Here is a 22,688-nt window from a genome sequence, read left to right as displayed (position 1 = left end):
TTTCAACTTGTTATTCTTTTCTCTTTTCTCTTTACCTTTTTCCTCCTCATCATCATTCCTCTTCTTTCCCTTCCCTATTGAATAACAGGAAGAATCACATAAATCATACCGACCTTTGACAATATTAACTTTCCGTTGGAATTTCATGCTCCATGGTCTACAAGTCACCGGATATCATTTAGTCAACAATATTCTTCATTCAATTGTATCAATATTATTCTTCAGGTAAGACAGTCAATTCAAAATTTGTATCAATTTTTCATTGTTAATCAAAGCGTTGAAAGAATTGATTGAAAGCAAAACAAAAAAACCAACTTCAAAGAACAGGAACAATTCATTAGGAAATTAAAATTTTCAGTTTAAACCTGTCATCATGAAATGTGGAAACTATTAATAGCAACAAATTTGCGCCTTTTGATGGGAAAAGAATCAGTTTCATGGACGAATTGACTCAATGATTCTGAATTCTTCCTGTTTCAGGCTCAATTCTCGTTGAGTCAGTTTTGATTTTGCATTTTGTTTCAAATAAAATTAATTTCATCCAAAAAGGTCTGGAAATCGAGACATGTTTAGAAATGAGTTTCAAGAGTTAGACTGGAAACAAATGTCTGATTCATGTGGTGAAACATAACTGGACATCACTTTTTAGATAATCTTTTGCATCGTCTGTGGATTCACCTTAGAAGTTGAATTTATTACAATTTTTATAGAATGGAAATGAGGGAGATTTGATCGGAAAAGCAAAGTAAGGTTGAAGAATTTGATTTTTAGCATTGCCTTTGAGGAGAGAGATTTGTCTTCGGTTATTAGTTAATATTGAAAATTAGCATTTTAAGACTGAATTTCGAAATTAATCACACAATGACCAGCAATCGAATGATCAATTAGCTCAGAAACGTTGTTAACTCAAATTTTCATCTGAACCAAGTCAAGTAAAATTGTCTTCAATTTTCTCGATTAAATACTAACAACGAATCCAGAAAATCACGTTATTTCGATATGAATCTTCATTCTACTCACTAATGTGATGCTTTAGCCTTCTTTAACTTCAACTCTTTTTAAGTCCAACTTTAACCTGTTGAAAGTTTCAGCCATTTCTGTCTATTAGTATTTCTTGTTGAACAAGGATTTCAAAATCATATCAGTTTTGTACTAAAATTGCACTTATATTTTTTCATTAATATTTCCCATATTAAAATCAATTTGGCTAATTTTTTAGTGAACTTAAAATCTCTTGCTTGTAATCTACTTCCATGAAAATATCATTTCCATTGAGTAAACACTTTAGTATCTACAGAGCAAAGCTTGGAGTATTTACGTTTACGGTTTATGATTCAAGACTTGAAACTAACTAGCCTTGAATGAAATGATGAAAAATTGAACTTTTGATGAATAACATTTAACCTTCCCAAAGAACCAGCATAAGAGTAAAAAAAGTGAACTAAAATTTGAATGTAAACAAAACTATTTTTGGTTCAATTTCTCGAAATAGATCATTGATTGAAAGCAAAAAATGTGAATAAATCCAAATCTAATCAAAAAGAACTAAAAAATCTGAAAAACTGGCGATATTTCGAGAATCCCTGTTGAACTGAATTCCACAGAGAAAATGATAAATGATAAAAACTTGACCCATTTTTGCAAATTAACTCGAATAAGATGATCATTTAGACATCAGTTTTACATTAACCTTGTTTAAGGTCACTTTAAGCATTTTGACCTTTCCATTGTCTGGAAGGCGAAGCAATCATTTGACATTGTCATCTTTCCATCTCATCATCTGTTATCATTCCTGTTTTATCATCTTTACTTTCTTCCAAATTGTTTTTTGTCTTCTTCACTTTTAGACAAGGTATAATGGATAATTTTTCAACCGTAAACAAATCTTGAAAGATGCAACATTACGATCTTTATCTTCATCTTGATGTTCATCTTGTTCCCCTTCACTCCCTGATTTAAACTCCCAGAAAATAAATCCAAAGAAACTAATAGCTTTTGTTTTCACAAAAAGCAAGAAGATGAAAGACAAAAAACAAACGAGAAAAAAAAGGAAAAAAAATATTTTGCTCTTCATGTTTTGCTTTGTTCTTGTTTCATCTCATGACTGAATTTGATGTGTCACTTTTAACGTGAAATTGTTCAATTCATTGTACCATTGAAAGTAAACGTAAAATTATTTCAACAATTTGAAAGCAGAGAAGAAAATTTTCATTTCTCTTTTCACTCTGCATGATATTTCGCCACATTTCAAATGCAAAGTTGAACAATTTTCATCAAAGTTGATAGTTGAATGAACAGACAAAATCAGTTGAAGAAAAATCAGGAAAACAGTTTCAATATTGAAATTGGAAAATTGCTGTCGACTGAAAATCAGAATTGAAACTAAATTGAATTTCCTTGCAATTAAAACATTAATTTCAAGTTTGGTTGGTTTTCGATTTTTTAGAAAATTCATTTTCTTTGAATGTTGATTAAAGATGACTTTTGACAAGCTTTCTCAGTGTTGGTTAAGGTGTTGAAGTTGGTTCAATTGGAATGGTCATTGGTTGATGGTTAAAAGAGTGGACAAATGACTTTCACTTGAAACAGGAAGATGAGAGGAAGAATGTGTGAGAGGAAGAGAAGGCCAAAATTGAGGAAGAAGAGTTTTTGTTGTGAGAAGAAGAAAAGAAGATCTGAAATGTTACGATAAGCCAATATAAATGCAATGGTTCATCAAAGTAGCTTTTTGTTGTTGTTTTGCTTCTTTTCGTTGAAAATTTTCTGTTTCTTTGTGAAGGTAAAGAGGAAGAGCTCATAAGATGAAATAATAGTAGTAAAATCATTGAGTCAAGATAAGGTTTTCCACCTTCATTTTCAATTTACTTTGCTGTGTAAAATACTCCAATAAGATGATGATGATGATGATGAAGAAGAAGAAGAAGAGGCGAAAAAAGAAGAGCAAGAAAAGTAAATATCAAGATGAATACCAAAGTAATTTATTTTACTCTGGAAAAGGCAAAGTAAAGGGAAAAGGAGAAAAAAACAAATAACATTGAATTGAGTTGAATGTTGGAATGAAAAAACAACAAGAATAAAAGTTTATGAAATTTATTGATAACAATTTTGCTTTTTAACGCAAAAGAAATAAAAACAAGAAAATAGAGAAAAAAACACTCAAAAAATGGTGAAAAAAAGCACAAAACTAATGGCAATTTTGCAGTTTTACAGGCAAAGTCAAACAAGACATTTGAAATAAATTGTAATTTGAGGAAAAGGTTAAGTTTACTTTGAGAAAACATTGTCTGTTAATTGTTCAATTATCGTATCAACACTAAGGTTTGACCAGAATTTCATTTCAGAAAATTTCGAAACTTTCGCTGGACATTTGAACTTTGAGATTGGTAAATCAACTGTTATTACAACGATATTGTTTCGTTAATCATTTTATTGCTCAATTTTTCTTCACACTTCAATCTACAAGAAACGAGTGATTTTCGATGTAGCATTTCATGCTGATCTCAAACTACAAAAATTTTTGGTCAAAGTTACTATTCGCAAGATATTCAGAAAAACAAAGGCAGAGAGACACAGGAGATTAATGGAAAAGAGGTCGCATTTCATGATGAAAAATTGTATTTATAATGATTCATGATCTGTTATTTCATATCTTTCATGAAAGTGTGAGAAAAATAGAGCAAAAACGCTCAAAAATTGAAAGACTAAATGAATCATGCTTCGAGCTTCTCTTAATTACGTTTCTGATATTGGGGCAGAATGAAAATCCTATGGAATAAGCTATTCGGACTGACATTTGAAACTCATTATCTGAAAATATTAATTTTTTAAGTTGTTATTAATATTTGTATCAGATTTATAACCCATATTGATTAAAAGATACGAGTGTTTAATTGACCATCAGTTAAGCAAGTTTTGTTTTTAAGAAACTCATTTATCGATTATCCGCTTTTCGAAGTTAGCCGTTCGTTGAAAGCACCAACCAAAGTTTTCAATTTCAGATAATGACCTTCAAATGTCAGTCAGAGGTCAAATGCACGAAACATAATGAATAAGTTTGAAAACCCGAATTCGAAGTTGTACAAACCTGAGATCTGTGGCACTAACAGTTCGTGAGTTAGGATCGCAAACACGCGTGAAGCGAAAAGCGGTCGGCACATAAAATTTAAGCTGGCCAGGATCGAGAAAAGGTTATCGAAATTTACTGACGATTAAACTGTAAAATCTTTTATTATTTGCTGAAATCGTTTCTATCAATTACTTTTTATTCATCATCTTCATTTTTAGTTTTGCAAAATTAAGTCAATTTTTTCAAGTAAACGCTTATTTTCACTTTTAATGGTTTTGTTGATGAATAATTAATCTTTTTGTTTCCCAATTAACAGATTGTGTTTGTGTTTTACTCATCATTTCTGGGAATCGTTCATTGCTTCAATTTACTTTGCCATTCATCCAATCCATGTTGATGCGGTAAGTTGAAACCTTTATTCAAACCAATGAAAAGAGAAACCATTTTTCATGTTTACCATTGAGTGAAATGTGTGATATTAATGATAAATGATTTAAACAGCCCAGTTGAATGTTAAAATGTGATGATAATATTTTGATATCATTACTTGAAAGCTACTCGGAAGAAGCCAATAAATGAAATGAAACCTTTAAAATCTAACCTTTGAATATCTAAAGGTAACAACCTAATGATGAGGCGATGATTGATTGAAAAAAAAGAAGGTGAAAAAAATGATAAAATAAAGTAAATAAAAGTAAAGCGTTTCTCAATCAAACAAATTATTTGCTTTGTTTCAAATTCAACCGAGATTCAATGCAACGTCAATGAAGTTATTTGCTTTTTGCAAATTTCGTTGTCTCGTCAAGTTGAACTGATCAGTATCATAACAAAATATCACAGAATCAGGTTCACGAGTTTCCAACTTTTCCTCTTCACTTTTTGTGCTTCAATAGACTCAATTGGAAAGTATGGATAAAAATTGAAAGAAAAAAGTTGAACGGCAAAAGAACTCACTTTTTATAGTTTATTGTAGATATAATTTTGTTGAAAAGGATGAAAATGTTGGAAGATGTTCTTGTCCATCATCATCATTTTTGCCTTTACAGTGTAAAAATTTGATGGCGAATTATAAAAAAAAGGAAAATGAAGAAAGTCCATTTTTACGTTCAATAAGAAAAGGATGGAAAGTTAATCGAAAAATCGATCAAGAAAAGAATGAAGATGATTGACCAAGAATAAGATGAAAATATGAGGAACAAGAATATTGATAGTGATGTTGATGACTGTTTGAATCATTATTTCATGATGAAAAATTTGAACCAACAATCCAATTGGTGACATATTCAACCTTCAAGAGGACAAGAGTTGGAAAAAAAATTTTCTCCTTTTCCTTTTCATCTTTAGCAAAAAGATGATGAAAGAAGATGAAAGATGGTGAAAAGAATCGACATCATTTTGATCCTTGATGGACTCTTTTTTTTCTCAGCCTTTTCTTTCCCTTTTATCTTGCTATTTATTGTTAGCCTTTGCTATCGTTTTGCCTCATCTTGTCCCATATCAGATGCTAGGTAAATCTAGCGAATCATTGTCATCAGCCTTTTCCCTTTTATTCAACATCATTTGGGAAGATGATGAGAAAAGGTTGAATGATGATCAAGTGAGGAAAATTCACGAACATGAATAACATGTAATGTTGAAGTTGAAAGTTTTGTCATTTCAACTGAAACTCTGGTGATAATGGTTTTGATGAAAGCAAGGAAAGTAATAGGATCAAGAGTATTTATTTGTATGCAAGATGTAAAGATTAAAATGAATTGGTGGATAAAAGGAAATAAAAAAAAGTGAAACTCAGATGGTGAGAAGAGGTTTTAAAGGTTCTCTTTTTTTTCTGTTAGTCTCTCATTATGGTGATGATGATGATGATGGTAATAAAGTGAGTGTTTAAGGGAATCATTGAGGTAAATTTAGCGATTTTTTACTCAAATCTTTTCATATTTTATACTCATATTGAGAGTCGTCTAATTTTGCTGAAAAATTAATGCACACAAAGTGGAGATAAAATTATTTTATCATTTTATTCTTGGCATCATTGTGTTATTTTTACATTATTATTGTGACAATACGTTGATAACCTTGATGACTAGAGTTGACTTGGTTTAATCTCTCAAAATGGCATAAAAGACTTTTACCTTTTTTCACTTTGCTTATCTGATTTTACTACCTGAATGAGTAATTCAAGTTTCAGTGCTTTATTTTGCATTATAATTGTGATTATTAGCTGAAAACAACTGGGACGGTAAAAGGTAAAATCTTTGATTTGTTTTCAATAAAATTTTAACCATCTTAACGGTTAATAAAGTTTAAACCATTAATTTGGTTTAATCAGAGTTCAACTTGAATCATTGGGTTATTTTGATAAATAAATTGGGTTTAGTTAAATTATTTAGGTAATCACGGGCAATCATTTTGATCACATGAAATGCAAAAACATTTTCTTTTCTCACAGAATCGATGTGTTATATATTACAGTGTTTTTCGGTTGGAAAACTATACTTTTTCAATTGGAAAAGTCATAATCCTAAGACAATTTTAAGCTTCTTTTTGGGTGAAAATTTAAAGCTGCTGGTTTTCAAAAGGAAAAGTCTTTATTTCAAATGAAAAAGTCAAAAATTTTAGTTTTCTATTGGAACTTTTTGAATACAATTATTGATGTATTTTTTCATGTTTTTGTAATAGTTTGCACAATCTTGGGCAGAAATAACATTCGCTGCCAATTCAATTCCTTGAAACACTTCATCAGTGGTTTTAGGTTTAAACCTTTTCACGTAATGTTTTAATTGATTAAACATATTCTCGATTGGATTTAAAAATGGAGAATATGCAGGCAGGTAAATGATTTCATGTTCGGTACCAGAAATTAGATCAGCGACAGCACTAGAATGGTGGAACCTAACATTATCCATAATTAGGTAAATTTTTTCCAATCCATCCTCTCGAATTTTTCCAAGGAATCCATTCAAATAGTTAATGAAATCATTTGTGTCATAAGATTTTGGTTGACAAATATAGTGATACAGTCCACTGTACCTCATTGCAGCACAAACAGAGAAGTTTTTGCCTCGAACAGCTCGTACCCTTACATTTGCTCGCTTACCTTTTTCACTTCTTCCATAATTAGTTCGACAATGTACGGCGATTCCACATTCATCCAAAAAGAAAATTTTGTCTGGGTTAATGTCAAGATCCAAAAACCGAATTGCATATTCATAACGTTTTTGAATTACATCCATTGAATTTCTTCGCTCGGGTACAACTGAAATCCTTTTAAACGAGTAATGAAAAGCGTTGGTATAGCGATGAACACTTGCGATGGATATGTCAATATCAAATTTCTCTTTGATGAAATCTTTAATTTCTTCTAATGTCCGTTGGCAGTCATCATCAATGTAACTTTTCACTTCATCAATTTGACTTGAATTGAGTTTTTTTACTCGATGACCTCTTTCTCTTACCGCGTCTCCAAATTTCTTGTATCGAGTGATCACTGATCTAACTGAATGAACATTCACATCAAAAGTATTGGCAAGATCACATATTAATTTTCCATCATTGTAGCCTTTAATAATCAATTGTTTTAAATCATTACTCAATTTTTGGTATGGCCTAGACATTTTACTCTATTTTGAAACAAACAATTACTAACTAGGGTAAAGGACAAGTGACTTTTACAAATGCAAAAAGGACTTTCTCATTTGAAAATGAAGAGCTTAAATGAACGACGCGCTCAAACAAAATTTAAGCGGTTTAAGATTAGACTTTTCCAACTGAAAAAGTATAGTTTTCCAACCGAAAAACACTGTATAATAGAAAAGAGTTTTTGAATTGCATCATTTTTTCAGTCGAACAAAAAGATTCCATCCAAGTTCTATCGAAGATGCATATTCCATGTCTAGATTCGATTAACGCATTAACACACTAAATTCAATTTTACCTTTTACTATCATCCATATCAGTATAAACAAAACCCAGCTCATTACGATGAGCCCAAATCATCGCTTTGATGGCGCTGTCTTTTGCAATCTCGATGTAATCCATGGTAATAAAATTATAGATTGACTAATGAATTCATCAAACATATTCAATATTAATGTTCGTGTAAGAAATCTAAAAATATGATCTCAGCAGGAATCGATTGAATATTGAATTTTATCAATTTTATCACTTTTAATATTTTAATCGTTTCTATCATTTCATCTTGCATTGAAAGCTCAACACTTGAAGTTGAATCATTTTATAAAGCTTTTTTGTCTCATCGGACTAGACAACTAAAATGAAAAATTGTTCAACGTTTTTCGAAACAAAGATTATTTGCAAAAAATAATTATAAATGAAAAGTATAGACTTGATTGCTCTAATGATGTCAACAATATACTAATAATGTAACAACTCTAATGATCAATTGAATTTTGATCGAGTTTCCCCTCAACTTATTGAATCTTTGTATTGACGATGATTTATTTAATTGGCAAAAAATTAATGGCTTCTCAACAAATCAATATCCTTGAGCATATTTCATGTACTTTTTGTAGTCATTGATTGATTCCAAGTGTATATACACTGAAAGGTAAACTTGAGGTGAGCATTAAAGTCTATTTACTTTTATGCATTGAGTGTCTTTCAGGTTGATAGAGTTGATATCAAATTGATTTCATTGTTCATTTCATCTATAAATGATTCTTTAACCAGTTTTTAGATTCAAATGGAATCCCATGAAAAGTTGAAATATTTCTCAGCATTTCGAGAAAAGTTACACCGAGCAATAACAATCGTTTTAGGTTTACCTTATCACAAGAGTTTACATCACGACTACTGTCAAGCCATCAATCGCTTTGAACGACTAACGATGATACTCGGCTCATGCAAGTATGGATTCAATTCAGGCAACAAATTGTACCGTTTAAAGGTCGACACTCAATTCCATTACATGCACTGCATTATTCGAATTTCATTGTTCGCTCTGGCCATTCGCCTCATTCTGTGCCTCTTCTCCACCAACCGAATGGTTCACGTTTTCCTTGCCGATCCTTTCATCGACTATAAACCTTCTTGGCCTATTTACTGTTTCTTGTTGTTTACCGTCATTTCACTTTCACTTTTGAAAGAAGCTTATCTACGAATCGAATCCCAAGGTGTACTGAATCAACATCTTGATGTTTACAATGAAATACGAAGAAACAGAATGTCCATCGTAAAGTTGATTAGTGAAAATAGGGTCAAAATATTTTATTCGGTGACAATATTTTGTGCCAACTTTTGGCATCGACTTATACTGTTAACAATTCCTACCGCTTGTTTCTTTAGTTTTGTCATTTACCATGAATCAACTGAATTGTATCGCGATAGTCAATACCTTTGGTCGACACTTTTCTGGTTTCCTTCAACCTTGCTTTCCATCATTAGTTTGGTCACTTTTCTAATGTCGATTGGTGGCTATCAGTTTATCACGGTAAACTTGATTCTTTTTAGACTTCGCTCCATTGTTGTTCAAATACAAACAGTCCGAGCTTCGGGTGCTCCAACAGCCGGAATCACTTGGGAAGGATTCAACGATGATACCTTTGTCTATAAGCAAATCATTGCCTATCTCAATAAACTCGACTATTTATCTAAAGGCTATAAATCTCTGATATTTGGAATCATCCTTTTACCCGCTTCGATAAGCAACTTTTCAGTTTTTGCTGGTATCGTTGTACGATCTCAGTCTGAACTTTTGTCCAGTTTTTTGCTCGCATTCGGTCTATCTACTTTCATTGGATTAACTTTGGTAATCTACTTTTGCGCTGATATTATGAATCAGGTAAATTGCATAGTTGATGGGTTAAAACTGTTAACTGATCAAAAGTTATTGCTTAGGAAAATTTTATGTTCGTCGATAACAACTTTGAACTTATTAACGATAATCTTACCATTTAGTTTGATTCGCATGTTTTTGCTTCTGTACATTTCAATGTTCAATTTAGTTGAGAAAGATTCACGATCAACTCCATCTACTAAATAGAGGAATTAAATTGAGAGTTTCTTCGCATTTCAAGGTAATTAAATTGTCATTCGTTGATCTTGTCTTTACATCTAACGGTCTCTGTTTCCCGTGAGCAACAGATTAATGAGATAATCGCGCGTCTTCAAGGACCAACTAATGGAATCAAAATTGGTGACTTGGCAACCATGACGGAACGTTTTGCTGTAATAGTAAGATTATTGATTGATAAAACTGCTAGAGAAATGTCTGTGTATTCGGAACACGATCTGAATCTTACCTTTATTCTAGTTCAGATGCAAAGTTTGACTCTACAATAAAGTACTTTAAAGTTGATTCGCTAAGATCTTTTTGCACCTCAATAGAGAGCCTCTAACCAGAAATCAATATGCACGATAATTGATTGTCTGATTTTCAATCGAATAACGATTCATCATTTTTACGCTTATCTTTTTTTCTTATAGTTCATGGCTGAGTTTGCTACCAGTTTATTGCTACAAGTCTGTAACTTCCGACCCTTCACAATAGAAATATACAAACATGGATTCATTCCAAAATGCTAAAATATTACAGCTTGAACCAGAACTTTTGATATTAACTATATGCATTGTTGGTGTGATGGGTCTTTTGTCCAAATAAGCCATACCAATAGTTTTAATTTTATAAGTCATGTATTCGATTATAGCAATGAATAACAAAAGATAATTTTTAAATTTTACATTTATCGAAATTATTAAATTACTATTCGAACAATGCGTCAAAAAATGTTTTTGGATGTTCTATCTGATACGAATGTTCAGAAAATTTAGAAAGCGGTCCTTCGCTATGTTCACATAGGCTTTTAGCCCAACCAATGACGATGAACAACAACCAAATAACCGACGTTTCTTCACTTTACGCACGTTCGCAGTCATAACTCACGAACAGTTGATGCTACAGACCGAAAATTCCAACCATCTGCCTCCGAAGCTTGAAGAACCATAAATTCAAACGCTCAAGGTCATTCAAGGGCACTTATTCAACCTCTAACTGACATTTCAAATTTTTCAGATCAGTCAATGCTTGTTACACGTTCATAACTCATGCTGAACAAAGTGTGTTTCCATACCGTTCAGTTAATCAATTGGTTTTGAGAGAGCCCATCAACCTACCGATAAGTTGTTGCTGGTACATTTACAACTCAAACAGCATAACCCAAATGTGCTAATGGGTTTTTTGTTGAAAAGACTTGGATTTCGAAGCACAAGGTCATTCAAGGTCATTTGTTTGTCCAATCTTTATTCGATGTACGCTGTCTCAATTTGATATTATTATTAATATTTATCAGTATTAGCTGGCTAATGCTTGATATAACAGTCTGACTAAAGTGATATCAAGTGCTGTAACATCAATATCAAGTCTGTTCTGAAGAGACAAAGTTTTTTTTTGTAGAAGCTCTTTTTTATGAATAACTTTTCAATTGCTTTAAAGCTCGAATCTAAATGCAACTCGAAAGTCAAAAATCTTTGAAGGTTGAAATGCAAGTTAAAGTTGAATCTGAAAGGCATTTGATTTGAATGCATCAACAAATTTATATTGAAATTTTGAGACAAAAAATTGCTCTACTTTCCGTTCAAGTGTAAAAAAGCAAAAAAAAACTTCTTACAATTTCATTCCAAATCTAGTTTCTTCCTCTTCCAATTGATTGATAATTGAAATCACTGCCATTATTACCAATTGTTGTGTTACCTTTAACTGTCAGTGATTTTTATTATTTTATTATGTTCAACTTGCCACATGATCCATGTTACCCGAAATATCACAAGGGATTGACCTTGCTTCATTTAATCAGGTTAACTGAAAGACCTTTTTTTCTTACATGATATCCAACTTCACCTTTTTCATAGTTTAACAAAACGGAAACTTTAATTTCATCAAACGATACAAACGAATGGATAAAACCTGCAATGAAACGAGTCTGAAAAAAAGAGTTTCTCAGAACATTTTTTTCTTTTCCTCATGTTTCCATGTTTTAATCATGTTCATCTCACTACCAATAATAAAATGTCAACTCTTGCCAGTCATTTGTTTGAATTATTAAAAGGTAAAGAAAAGGTTGAAATTTTGATGGAATGAAGCAGATTGAGAAAAAAAAGTTCATGGATAATGATTGATGGTTTAGTGTTTCAAAGATGAACAAATTGAAGTACATGGAAACACACAGAATGATGATAATAATTAAGGCTTCTGGTTCTTGCCTAATCTGATTAAGGTTTTTAGTATCGATTAGCTTTTACCAAACACTGTTTTTCATCTCAATTTTGGCTCATTTTTTCTCCTTCTTCTTGATGCAAACTAATCGCTATCAACTTGCTTCAAGCAGATCAACACTTGACCCTTCACCTAATGCTTCAAGCAAATTGTAAACACTTGGCTGATTGATTGTGTTAAAAGAAAAGGTAAGAAAAATGTTTGATTTGAACGTTGACTTGATGAACACTTTTAGGTTTTAATGATGCGTTCAATGCAAGTTGATTTACTCGGCAATTTCATTTCGAGCTTTGATTGAAAAAAAGTGTTTTCACATTGAAAAGTATCGCTGAGAAAATGATGGAAATGATGAGAATGATGAGAATGAAGATGAAACTCACAAGATGTTCCAATGTTGACCTTCTTGAATCCATTTTTTCTCTTCTCTTCTCTTCTTCACTCAGACACATACACGTTCAAGCCTCATCATTTATGGTCCATTTTCATCTTCTTTTTTCTTCCCTAATGGATCTTCACTCCAATCAATATCATCATTTTCATGCTATTAAATGGATTCATTTTTTTCTTCTCTTTTCTCCTCTTTTTTTTCTCTTTACCATTCCCTATCTGATGTTCATGTTGATCATCATGAATAACCTTTCCTTTTTGTTTCATGAATACTTCATCAACAGTCATGTATTTTTGCCTTTTTTTACCTTTTCCAACTTTACCAAATGATGATATTCAGGAAAAGGAAACATTAAAGTGCAGAAATGCTTATAACAGTACAAAATGAGTGTGATAAAGGTAGAGTTTAATGACAAGTTGACAAATGAATAATTGAATGGACAGGGAATCCAGAGATCGTCATGATTGCCGTACATTCGATGAAACATTGATTGACAATCATTTCGATTCCAAACAAACATTTAAACTGAATGGTAATCTGAGCACAATTTGCCTGAAAGAAACAAAAACGAATCCAAAGTTTAATTTCATTTAATTTCATTGAAAAACTAGAAAAATATCAAATTTTATCAACACAAATAATCAATTCAAAAGCATTAATTTCATGCAACTCTTCAATGAAACTGAACAATTGAAACCTGATCAACTTCAGTTGCAAACCAATGTTTATTAATCTCATATTACAACCGTTAATAGTTTTTGCAGCTTCGTTTTAATCGCTTTTTTCGAAGAAAATGATTCGAACTAAAATTTTCAAAACAATTATTAGCTCATAAAAAAACCCAACGCAATAAAACATTTTATTCAAGTTTACCTTTGAAACTAATCTCTAATGGTTGATTCAAGTCGAGATCAAAACTTGAAATTCGGCTCAACTTTATGATCTCACAAATCGTCCAATTTGTCGAATAAAAATTTCGAATAAATTTTTCTTATTTTTTCGAATTTTCAGAAAAATTCTCTTAAACATGATGATTTTCTCGATTCTTTTTGTCGTTATCTTTTATTCGGTGCTTCCAAACTGTTAGTTTTTTCCTCATAAATGGACTCAAAAATTATTCTCGATCGTTTGAAACATTACGAAAAAAGGAATAAGTAAATAATGGAAATTTGTATGAACACAATTTACTCGGTAAATAACAATTTGTTTACTCTGTCCATTTGTATTTGGATATAAAATTATCTTGGAAAAGACTAAATAGTTGAAAGTGATATAAAAAGAAGACAATAAGATATGTTTTGTTGCTTTACAATGAAAGGTCAATTGAAATAAAGTCCATCATTTGAGTAAATAAAGGACTGAATGGATAAAAAGTATGCAAACTGGAAGATCATGTACCATCAGTATGACCATCATCATCATCTTGACTTTTAGTTAACTTATTTTGGTCACTTTTCAAAGTTGGAAAAGACAAAATAGAAATTTTTATTTCTTTCTTTGCCCATCTTTTATTTCCAAGACTAAATTCAGCTTATCATGAACCTCATCATCTTCAATCTTGACTGGTTTCCCTCTCACCATTACTTTTTGCTCTACTCAATTCAGGTCTTCTTTTTTTTCTTCTTCTGTCTTCTGAGTTTATTCATCCTTGAAGAGAGAGAAGAAAAAAAAGTTTTCAACATTTACCTTGGTTGACTAGAGCATCAACTTGAACAGACAAACTTAAAGCTTCATTTCTGGACCATTCAATTCAAACTTCATCACAATTCAAAGCAGGTATTCATCTCAAACCAGAACATCAAAATAAATATGAAAACCTTTAGAAACAGAAGCAAGAGAAGCAAAAGAAATGATCCAACCATTCATTACAAAATTTCCAACCATTGATGTAATCGAAGCATATTTTCATCTGCAAAATACTCGAAACTCATTCTCTGTTTACATTCATCACTGTCCATTCAATGTTGACCATTCAATGTGAAACTTCAATTTCAATTTGCAACTTTTCAACTTTAAATTATACTTGAGAGACTTCATTGTTATCGATACTCGCCAAAATCATCAGCTAATAATGATCAATTCAAAGAAATGCTGAAAAAAGTGAATAACTTTTCCTTTCCAACTTCAAATCAATAATGATTTGTATTCAAAAGCGAGAAAAAAAACTCTGTAAAAATCAAGTTCATCCATGATCTCAATTCTCAAGAAAACTTGAAATATGAAATATTATATTTTCTTTTACTTGTTAAAATAATATTAATTCTGGGAGTGAATAAGAGATAAAGGCAATAAATTTTCTTCTTTTATCGTAATTCATTTTTTCCTCTAAATTATCATCAAGTTACACTCATTAGCAATCAAATCAATCAATATTGATCAGAATTTTTGATAAAATAAACTCAAATTTTTACACAAACCGATCGATAGTTTAACAAAAGTTGAACCCAACCGAGTTTCAAAAGTTGATTAAAAGCAATTTTAATTTTGAGGCGAAAATTGAAATTAATGATTTAAACTGAAAACACTTTTCATCCCAGTTTATAATCAACAGATTAACTATGAAAAGGTTTACAATTAAAGTTGACTGGAAATGCTTTTAATCGCAACATTTTCCCATTTTGTTCAACTTTCAAAAGGAAAACAAAAGTTAATAGTCTTTGAAATTGAATGGAAAAGCGATTTTTAGGTTTCAATTTAAAGCAACTTTATTATCCAGTTATTGATCATTAGATTGATTATTATCTATTTAATAATGGATTCATTTCACTTCTTTTGCTGCTTCATTTTGAAATCATTTTTGCTTCATTTTCAAACCGAATAAATGATTTAAATGTAAATTATTATAATTGCATTGGTTTTAATATCATATTATAATGGTTATTCCTTATGATTATCGTTATCAGAAATTGTTTTCTGATGAACAAAAATGCATTTCAAATGAACATTTTTTTTCTTCTCTTCTTCTTTTTTCCCCTTTGCCTTACAATTGTAATCAAATGTAAATTTAAATATGAACATGAACAGTTGAAATTAATTTCTTTCAAATTCAAACTTGTAAATCAAATTAAATTAGATTATTATAATTGAATCAAACTTTTTTTTCTCATTATTTTCCCACTTTTTCATTTCTTCTTGTTTCACCTTTCGTCTTGAATGGAACAGAAGAAAAGTGAAAAAATAATTTGCAATTCAACTTGAATCAAGTCTGATATTGAATCTAATTTTGATAATGAAGCCAAATATGAATGCTTTTCTCATGGAGAGAAACCATTATTTTTTTCAGTGGAAAACTTTTCATTTGTTAACTTGATTGTTGAACAAATTGGTGCAACACATCAGTTTGTTGATGAAAGTTTATCAATTCATGGTTCAGACAGATATGAGTGACGATTGAAGATGTTTCTTCTTCTTCTTCTGTTGCTGTTTTCAGGTAGAAATGGATGAAACCATTGAATGTAAAATTATCAATCCAGTTTACCATTATTTGCACTCAGATAACTTTATGATAATATGATAACAATAAGAGGAAAAGAAGAAGTAAAAAAAGCTTTTTCCTTCTTCTTCTTCTCTCTTCAGTATCTGTTGTTAATGGTGAAATAGTATTTTACAAGGAAAACCTTAATGATTGGTAGCTAATGGTTTATACTCGTGACTGGGATAACGTTCAGTGGAAGATGATGATGAAGGTTCTTGTTCTGAGCGGTACAGATGATAATGATGATGATGTGTTGGTAAATGTTTCACTTTGGTATATCGATCACATTTCAATGAGAATACATTTTTTTGTGCCAGAAAATATTGCAATCAAGAATAGTCTTCACCAGATAAAAAAAGACATTTCTCGTCCATTTTGTGTCCAACTTTGCAGGTCAACATTTTCAAGTGCAGAGTGACAATTAATGGACATTCACATGGAAAGGGTTGAATCAACAGAGTGAATAAGCTTGAAGAGGTGAAATACTTTTGTCCACAGAAAGTTGACCTCACTAAATGTTAATGCAGTTTCATTTTTCCGAAAAAATTAGAATCGAAATTCGAAATTTTCAAAATTTCGTTTTTGATTATTCATTGAAAACTAATTTGTGATTGGAAAAGTTATTTATGCTTTCAGTCTGTTGATAGATTTATCCATCTAATGATATATTATGTTTTATGGAAAAGTTCACAATTAAGGAATTTCTTTTATCCAATTTTGATCAAGTTATCAGTGAATTTTGATAATAAGCTGAACATTTGGAAAGCAATATTCAAACTCTTCAATGAAGCTATCAGAATATTTATACTTATTTTTAGCTAAGCTTTTTGTTCACATAAGATGCTTTGAAAGATGAGCTTAAAAGGATTATCGTTTTAAAGATGATTTAGTTTCTATGAGTTTCAAAATTAAATATTTGTGCTTCATGAGCAAACCAATGCAATGACACCAAACTTTTTGCAGAATCGGCATATCAATAAGAATCGGGAAATTTATTCAATCTGTCTGATAGTTCCTAGTTGCTATCTCACCGCTGATCTTGAGTTGAAAATATAAGACGATAAGGAATAAGAAGATTACATGTTAGCGCAACCAAGACAATCAAGTTAATCAACTCTTCAATCATCACCATAACGATCCATTGATTTGGACAAAAGTTGGCAACTCATGATATTGATAAATTTCATCTCTAAATCAAAAGCTAACTTGAATCACAGATTGCAAGAGAACAACTTTGAGCAAAATCTTTTCAAAAATTTTCTCCATTCTATCGACTGAAATCGAAAAGCAAAAGATAATTTCAGCAAGAATTCAAATGAATACAGAATCATTAGCAAAGAAGCAAAAAAAGAGGAAAATTTAATGAACTTTCGATTGTTTTGATGATTCAAATGAAACCATTTCATCAATCATTTGCTTGGAACGACAATCATTTTGCTTTGCTCACCAATGAATGAAATTATTTTGCTCATCTAAATGACTCTAATTGAGTCAACAATTGATTATTAATCAACACTGAATAGCGCAAAGCCAAGCAAAAGAAGTCAATTATGCAGACAACAATTGAAATGCTTTTTTCGCAATTAAATGAATATAATAATTGATTTGGTTGGACAACAAAGGGAATGGAAATTTTGTTGATGCAAAGAAGAAAAAAAAAGTTCAATTGAAAGTCGCTTGTTTCAATTAATTAGTTTTCATCATTAATAAATTGTTCTCACTTTGCTTGTTCCAACTGGTTCCATCAATTTGATAATGTAAACATTTTGAATTACAATTAATTGTATAATTGAAAGTGTGTAAACAATTACAAAGGGAAAGGAGAAAAGGTTAGTCAAATGAATCAAACAAGTTTTGTGAATAATAAAATTAGATTCATTATTTACTCATGTTTTATTGAACTGAATCTTTTATTTCCCTGTTTCCATCCTTTTGTTTACCAATGCACAGTTAATTAATGATTCAGATAAAGGTGAGTTGGCGAAAGGAAGAGAAGGCAAAAAGTGTTCAATTTTTTATCTCTTCTGTCCAAACCTTTTTGTCTTGCTTCCATCGACTTTTACCAGCCAATTGTACAATTGAATATTATGGTTATGAGCTAAAGGCATTATCGGCTGACAGTAATTATCTGATATTTTGTGTCTTTTCTTTTTTCATCCTTTTCTCTTCTTCTCCTTTCATCATCTTCAAAGGGATCAAACAAGATTTGAACAACTCATGAAAGGAATGGCAAAAAGTACATAAGCTTCAAGACAAATCACGTCCATTTATTATTCTAGAATCATCATGATTCACGTTGATTTAATATCTTGTTACTTGTTCAACTGTAAACAAGAGATGAACTTATTTATTAGCTTATTTGGTTCAATCAATTCACAATTGACAACCGAAATGAGTGAAACGTACAAAAACGGTTCATTGAAATCAAAGAAAATCCATCATGGAACTTCAACTTATTTTCGATTTTTTCGAATTTCCAGAGTTCGAAGTATTGTTGACGATTTTTGGTCAAAATTTTCATTTCGATTTTTCGTTTTTTATTGAATGCTAATGTTTTCGTATCTTCTGTTGTTTGCTGAATTTCACCAAACCAGATTTTTCATTGAAATTCGAGGAAACTTCATCATTTTCGATTTTTCGAATTTTTGGAATTCGAATGTTTGTTCAGTCAGAATTATTAAGTTTCGCTTTTTTGATTAATTGTTGTTTTCGCATTAATTGTCATTTGTTGACTTTTATCCAATCATTCATTGTCATGATGGAAAGTGCTGGGAATGATAACTGGGAATGACAATGATTCTTGAACCTTCATTTGATAAACTTATTGCAAGATTAAAGTGATAAATTGATGTTGTTTTGTGATACTTTTTTTGCTTCTCTATAAAACATCATATTTTGTGAGAGAAAAAGTTGACTTGTAAAATTTTCTTTTTTTCATTTCTTTTTCTTCTTTTTGCCAACTTTTTATTCTTTTTACACATTTTTTCATTTTATTGCTTCATCATCATCCCCACCTTTTCAGTCGTTCAGTTTAACTTTTTTCGCCAATTCTCACTCCCAGAAAATTTTTGAATCGTTTGATGTCTCACTCTTACTCTTTCCGTTTTCACATTGGAAAACAATTTTTGATATTCCTAACATTTTCTCTTCTCCCTTCTTTTTGAAGATGAGTTGAGGGAAGAGAAAAACACTATTCAGTTGACATGAAGACTGAATCTTTTCTCTCATGAAAATGAGAAAAATGAGAAAAGGTTGAATCATGAATCATGAGATTAAAATGGCACAAAAATATGACTTATTGTCTGGGAGTGAAATAGTGGACTCGATAAAATTCAGCTCTACTTTTCTTCTGAACTTTAGGTTACAATTTTTCTTTTTTTCTCTGCCATAGTTTTTACCATTTGATGCTATTTTTACATTTGAAAGAATTGATATTGTTAAAGTAAAAAAAGGACAGAGGTGAAGGAAAAGGTGTAGCATTGATGGGCAAGGTTAAGAAGGCGTAACAATCAAGTCAATGTTTTTCAAGTTAATAAATGAAGTTGCTCCAGAAAAAAAGCCAGAAACTGTTGTTTGAAGGTAAAAAAGATTATCTTTTTTAACTCTCATGTTGCTACCAGAATGACAGAAAATTGTCAAAAAAGTGATGACCAGAAGGAAAAGACATCATTAATTTTTATTTACACCACCATTACCAGCTCCAGAAATGTATGAAAAAATAATGTGCACTTTATAATGAATACCTGGTGGGATCAAAATATTGAATAAACTTCAGTCATGTAAAGAGCAAAGAGCTCAAGTAACAACCAAATATTTTATTGAATCTAATTTTAGACTTAAACTTGAGCGCTCAATACTCAGGACATTTTAAAGTCCAAACCTTAAAAGTCACTTCATTAAAGTTAAACTTGATAAATCCGGCATTGTCTAGTGGTTAGGATACTGGAAACCATTACTGGATCAAGATAAAAGTGATTCGGGTTCAAATCCGGCTCAAGGCATCTAAGTTCACATAAGGTTAACTGCTATCATTTACATTAAAAATTACTGGCAAATTTAAATATGTGCTGTGAGTCATATTCAAATTTGTATTGAATTAAAATGGTATATTATCTTGAAGATATTAAATGTTAAATTGATTTAGTTAACAAATTTGCTTAATGGTAAAATGGCTAAAATTTAATAAGAGTAGAATGATAAATTGAAAAGCTTCTTAATAATCATTTGATGATCTACAATTCCTACTCTTTCCCCTCTTTCACTTTTACCATTCTCAATCATTTAATCTTTTCTCTATAATAATTTCCTCTCTTTTGCTTTTATGTCCCACTGATTTCACTTTCATTACTTTGCAAAGCCAGAAACAAAATGTTGAAACATTAATAACATAATAACCTACCTCATCTATCTAATGCCTAATAATATCATCTATTTATATAAATCATTAAGGTATGAAAATACAAAACATGAAAAAAACAAGGGCATTTGCAGAGTACAATGAAGAAGGCAAAAAAAACAAAACCAACAAAAAATGGTAAAACAAAAGCAGAATCATGAAGTTTCCAGATAATCAACCATCCCTGATAACAAGATGTAGGCGTTAAAGGTTTATCAACCCTCAATTGATGCAACACAAAATTGACGACTTTATAATTTTTCATTATACCGAGCAATAAATACTCTTCAATCATTAAGTGAAAAAATATCTTCACTCCAAACTCCAAAACTCATGGAATCAAAAATAGCTTAAAAAGACTCGAAACGATAAAAATCGGTTTTAAATCTTTCCAAATGAACATCAAGTCAATCTCTTGTCACAATGATAATGCGAAATAATGCAAAGATATTTACATGATTTTCATAATTTCAATGTCAATGTCGACGAGAAAATATTAAAAATTTTCATTCGATCAACAGTCAAATGATAAGCGAACAGTTTTGCGAGTTTGACTTTGTTCGAGTCACTGAGTTGAAAAGAAAGAAAAACGTCAACACAATAAAAGATCGTAATAACAATTTGTTTGAAATCTTATCGTCAATGAGGCGAGTTTTTGAAACGACAAGTGAAACTTTGAAAGTACCGAAACTCTGATTGTTATAGCAAACGATTTTTCAAGCCAAATCTTGCACACCTCAACCTTTTTTGACAATCATCTGTCAAAAATTATTAGCCAGAAAGGAAAAACAGAACAAAACTTCATCAGAAAAGGTAACATTACGTTGTAATCATTTTCATCTTAAGTCAGAGAAGCAAGTGAATGGAGCAAAAAAGCATCACAGCAAAAGTGCAAGAAAAAAACAGGAGCAAAGGGAAGGGAAAAAAATAACTGACAGATTATTTTTTTCTTCTTGTTGCCTTTCTCAGTTTCTTTTGCTGGCAACTTTTTCAAGATGAATTTCTTGTTCAGCAATGAGAGAAACAGAAACAGAAAAAAAGGAAGAAACGAGAAAAAATAGGAAAATAAAAACCAGGGTAACCACTAATTGAAGAGCACTACAATTAATCAACCATGGGTTATAAAGACAAACATATCTACCAGACATTATCATTATTATATCTCTTGCAGTATTTATTAGACTTAACTTTTTTTCCTCTTTTCCCTCCCTGTTATCCATTCTTATTAATTCTGTATCAAATTAGGAATAAGTTATGAGAAAATGAGAGCAAGAGAAATGCTTCAACTTTATCAAAACTCCATTGGAACCATCAATTTATAGCTTGCTTAACCAACGAAAATTGTGATCCATTTGAAAGTTGACAGAAAAATGATTCAATTCCAAGCCAAAAGACATGGGAATAAATTACAGTTCATTAGGTTTCCATTTAAATCTCTTAATTACTCTGTATTATCATATTTAATCGAAACATTCGTTTCATACTTTTCCCAATTAAATTTATCACTAGTTCATTAACATTATCTTTAGTTGATATTTCTGTTCAGGGAGTGAAATGGAATTTTCAGCTTTGAATTTTTCGATTTTATTTTTCCGAAAATTCATGAAAATTCTTGCTCAAGGTTTCAATATTCAAACATTTGATGAAATTTTGGAAAAATCATAAATTCTAAAGTAGATTAACAGGGATTGCTGGGAGTGAAAGTTATCATTTTGTGTCATTAAACGTTCTTTTGGTGTTTCCATTCAGAGTTTTACTTTGAATAAATTTCATTTTCATTAGCATGAAAATTATCTGGAAAAGAATAATCTTCATTGTTTTACAATAATCGCTTTAGTCGCTACTTTTGTGTATCATGAATGAAAATTTGAGCTCATTTTTATGTTGATAAACAGTGGAACAAAAAAGGTGAACCAAATTACATTAATCATTTCATTGCTTGAGGTTATTGAAAATGCTGTAAGCTAATGCAAAAGATTAGCCAAATTGATGAAATTGTTTTTTCTCTTGTTTTCTTTAGAAAAATTTTCGCATCAAATTTCACCATCAAATAATTATCTTTATCATTAAACAATAATGGTGACAAGTTTTGCTTGTAAATGAATCAAGGTTATCCGACAACCTTGACCTGTAACA

The 22,688-nt window shown here is 30.8% G+C and overlaps 2 protein-coding genes across 3 annotated transcripts in view; both read left to right on the top strand.

The window, feature by feature from the left end:
• LOC107371413 (protein O-mannosyl-transferase TMTC3) overlaps positions 1 to 22,688 on the top strand; it is a 72,879-nt gene that overhangs the window by 2,194 nt on the left and 47,997 nt on the right. Inside the window, exons 2-3 of the mRNA XM_025162859.2 lie at positions 89 to 225; positions 4,383 to 4,467. Coding sequence (XP_025018627.2) covers positions 89 to 225; positions 4,383 to 4,467 — 222 coding nt within the window. The remainder of the gene's footprint in view (positions 1 to 88; positions 226 to 4,382; positions 4,468 to 22,688) is intronic.
• LOC107371415 (uncharacterized) lies at positions 8,630 to 10,723 on the top strand. 2 transcript variants are annotated; one of them, XM_015939494.3, is made up of 4 exons: positions 8,630 to 9,863; positions 10,027 to 10,098; positions 10,166 to 10,255; positions 10,508 to 10,723. In XM_015939494.3, exons 1-4 carry the CDS (start codon positions 8,766 to 8,768, stop codon positions 10,604 to 10,606), a joined length of 1,359 nt encoding a protein of 452 aa, XP_015794980.3. In that variant the 5' UTR covers positions 8,630 to 8,765; the 3' UTR covers positions 10,607 to 10,723. The 2 variants fall into 2 exon arrangements, with proteins under 2 accessions (XP_015794980.3, XP_015794979.3); XM_015939493.3 differs by lacking the exon at positions 10,508 to 10,723 and having other exon boundaries at positions 10,166 to 10,478.

This window comes from Tetranychus urticae, chromosome 2 (genome assembly GCF_039701765.1).
Source record: "Tetranychus urticae isolate SD_2017Ah chromosome 2, NJAU_TeUrti_SD_1.0, whole genome shotgun sequence".
NCBI classification, from domain to species: Eukaryota; Metazoa; Arthropoda; class Arachnida; order Trombidiformes; family Tetranychidae; genus Tetranychus; species Tetranychus urticae.
This window is presented reverse-complemented; position numbering and strand designations above follow the sequence as displayed.

What these genes read in the sequence shown, in the direction of transcription:
- LOC107371415 (XM_015939493.3), top strand. Translation starts at nt 8,766, where the DNA reads ATGGAATCCCATGAAAAGTTGAAATATTTCTCAGCATTTCGAGAAAAG. An exon ending in GCGCTGATATTATGAATCAG is followed by an intron (nt 9,864 to 10,026) that starts GTAAATTGCATA and finishes TGTTCAATTTAG; the next exon opens with TTGAGAAAGATTCACGATCA. An exon ending in GAGTTTCTTCGCATTTCAAG is followed by an intron (nt 10,099 to 10,165) that starts GTAATTAAATTG and finishes CGTGAGCAACAG; the next exon opens with ATTAATGAGATAATCGCGCG.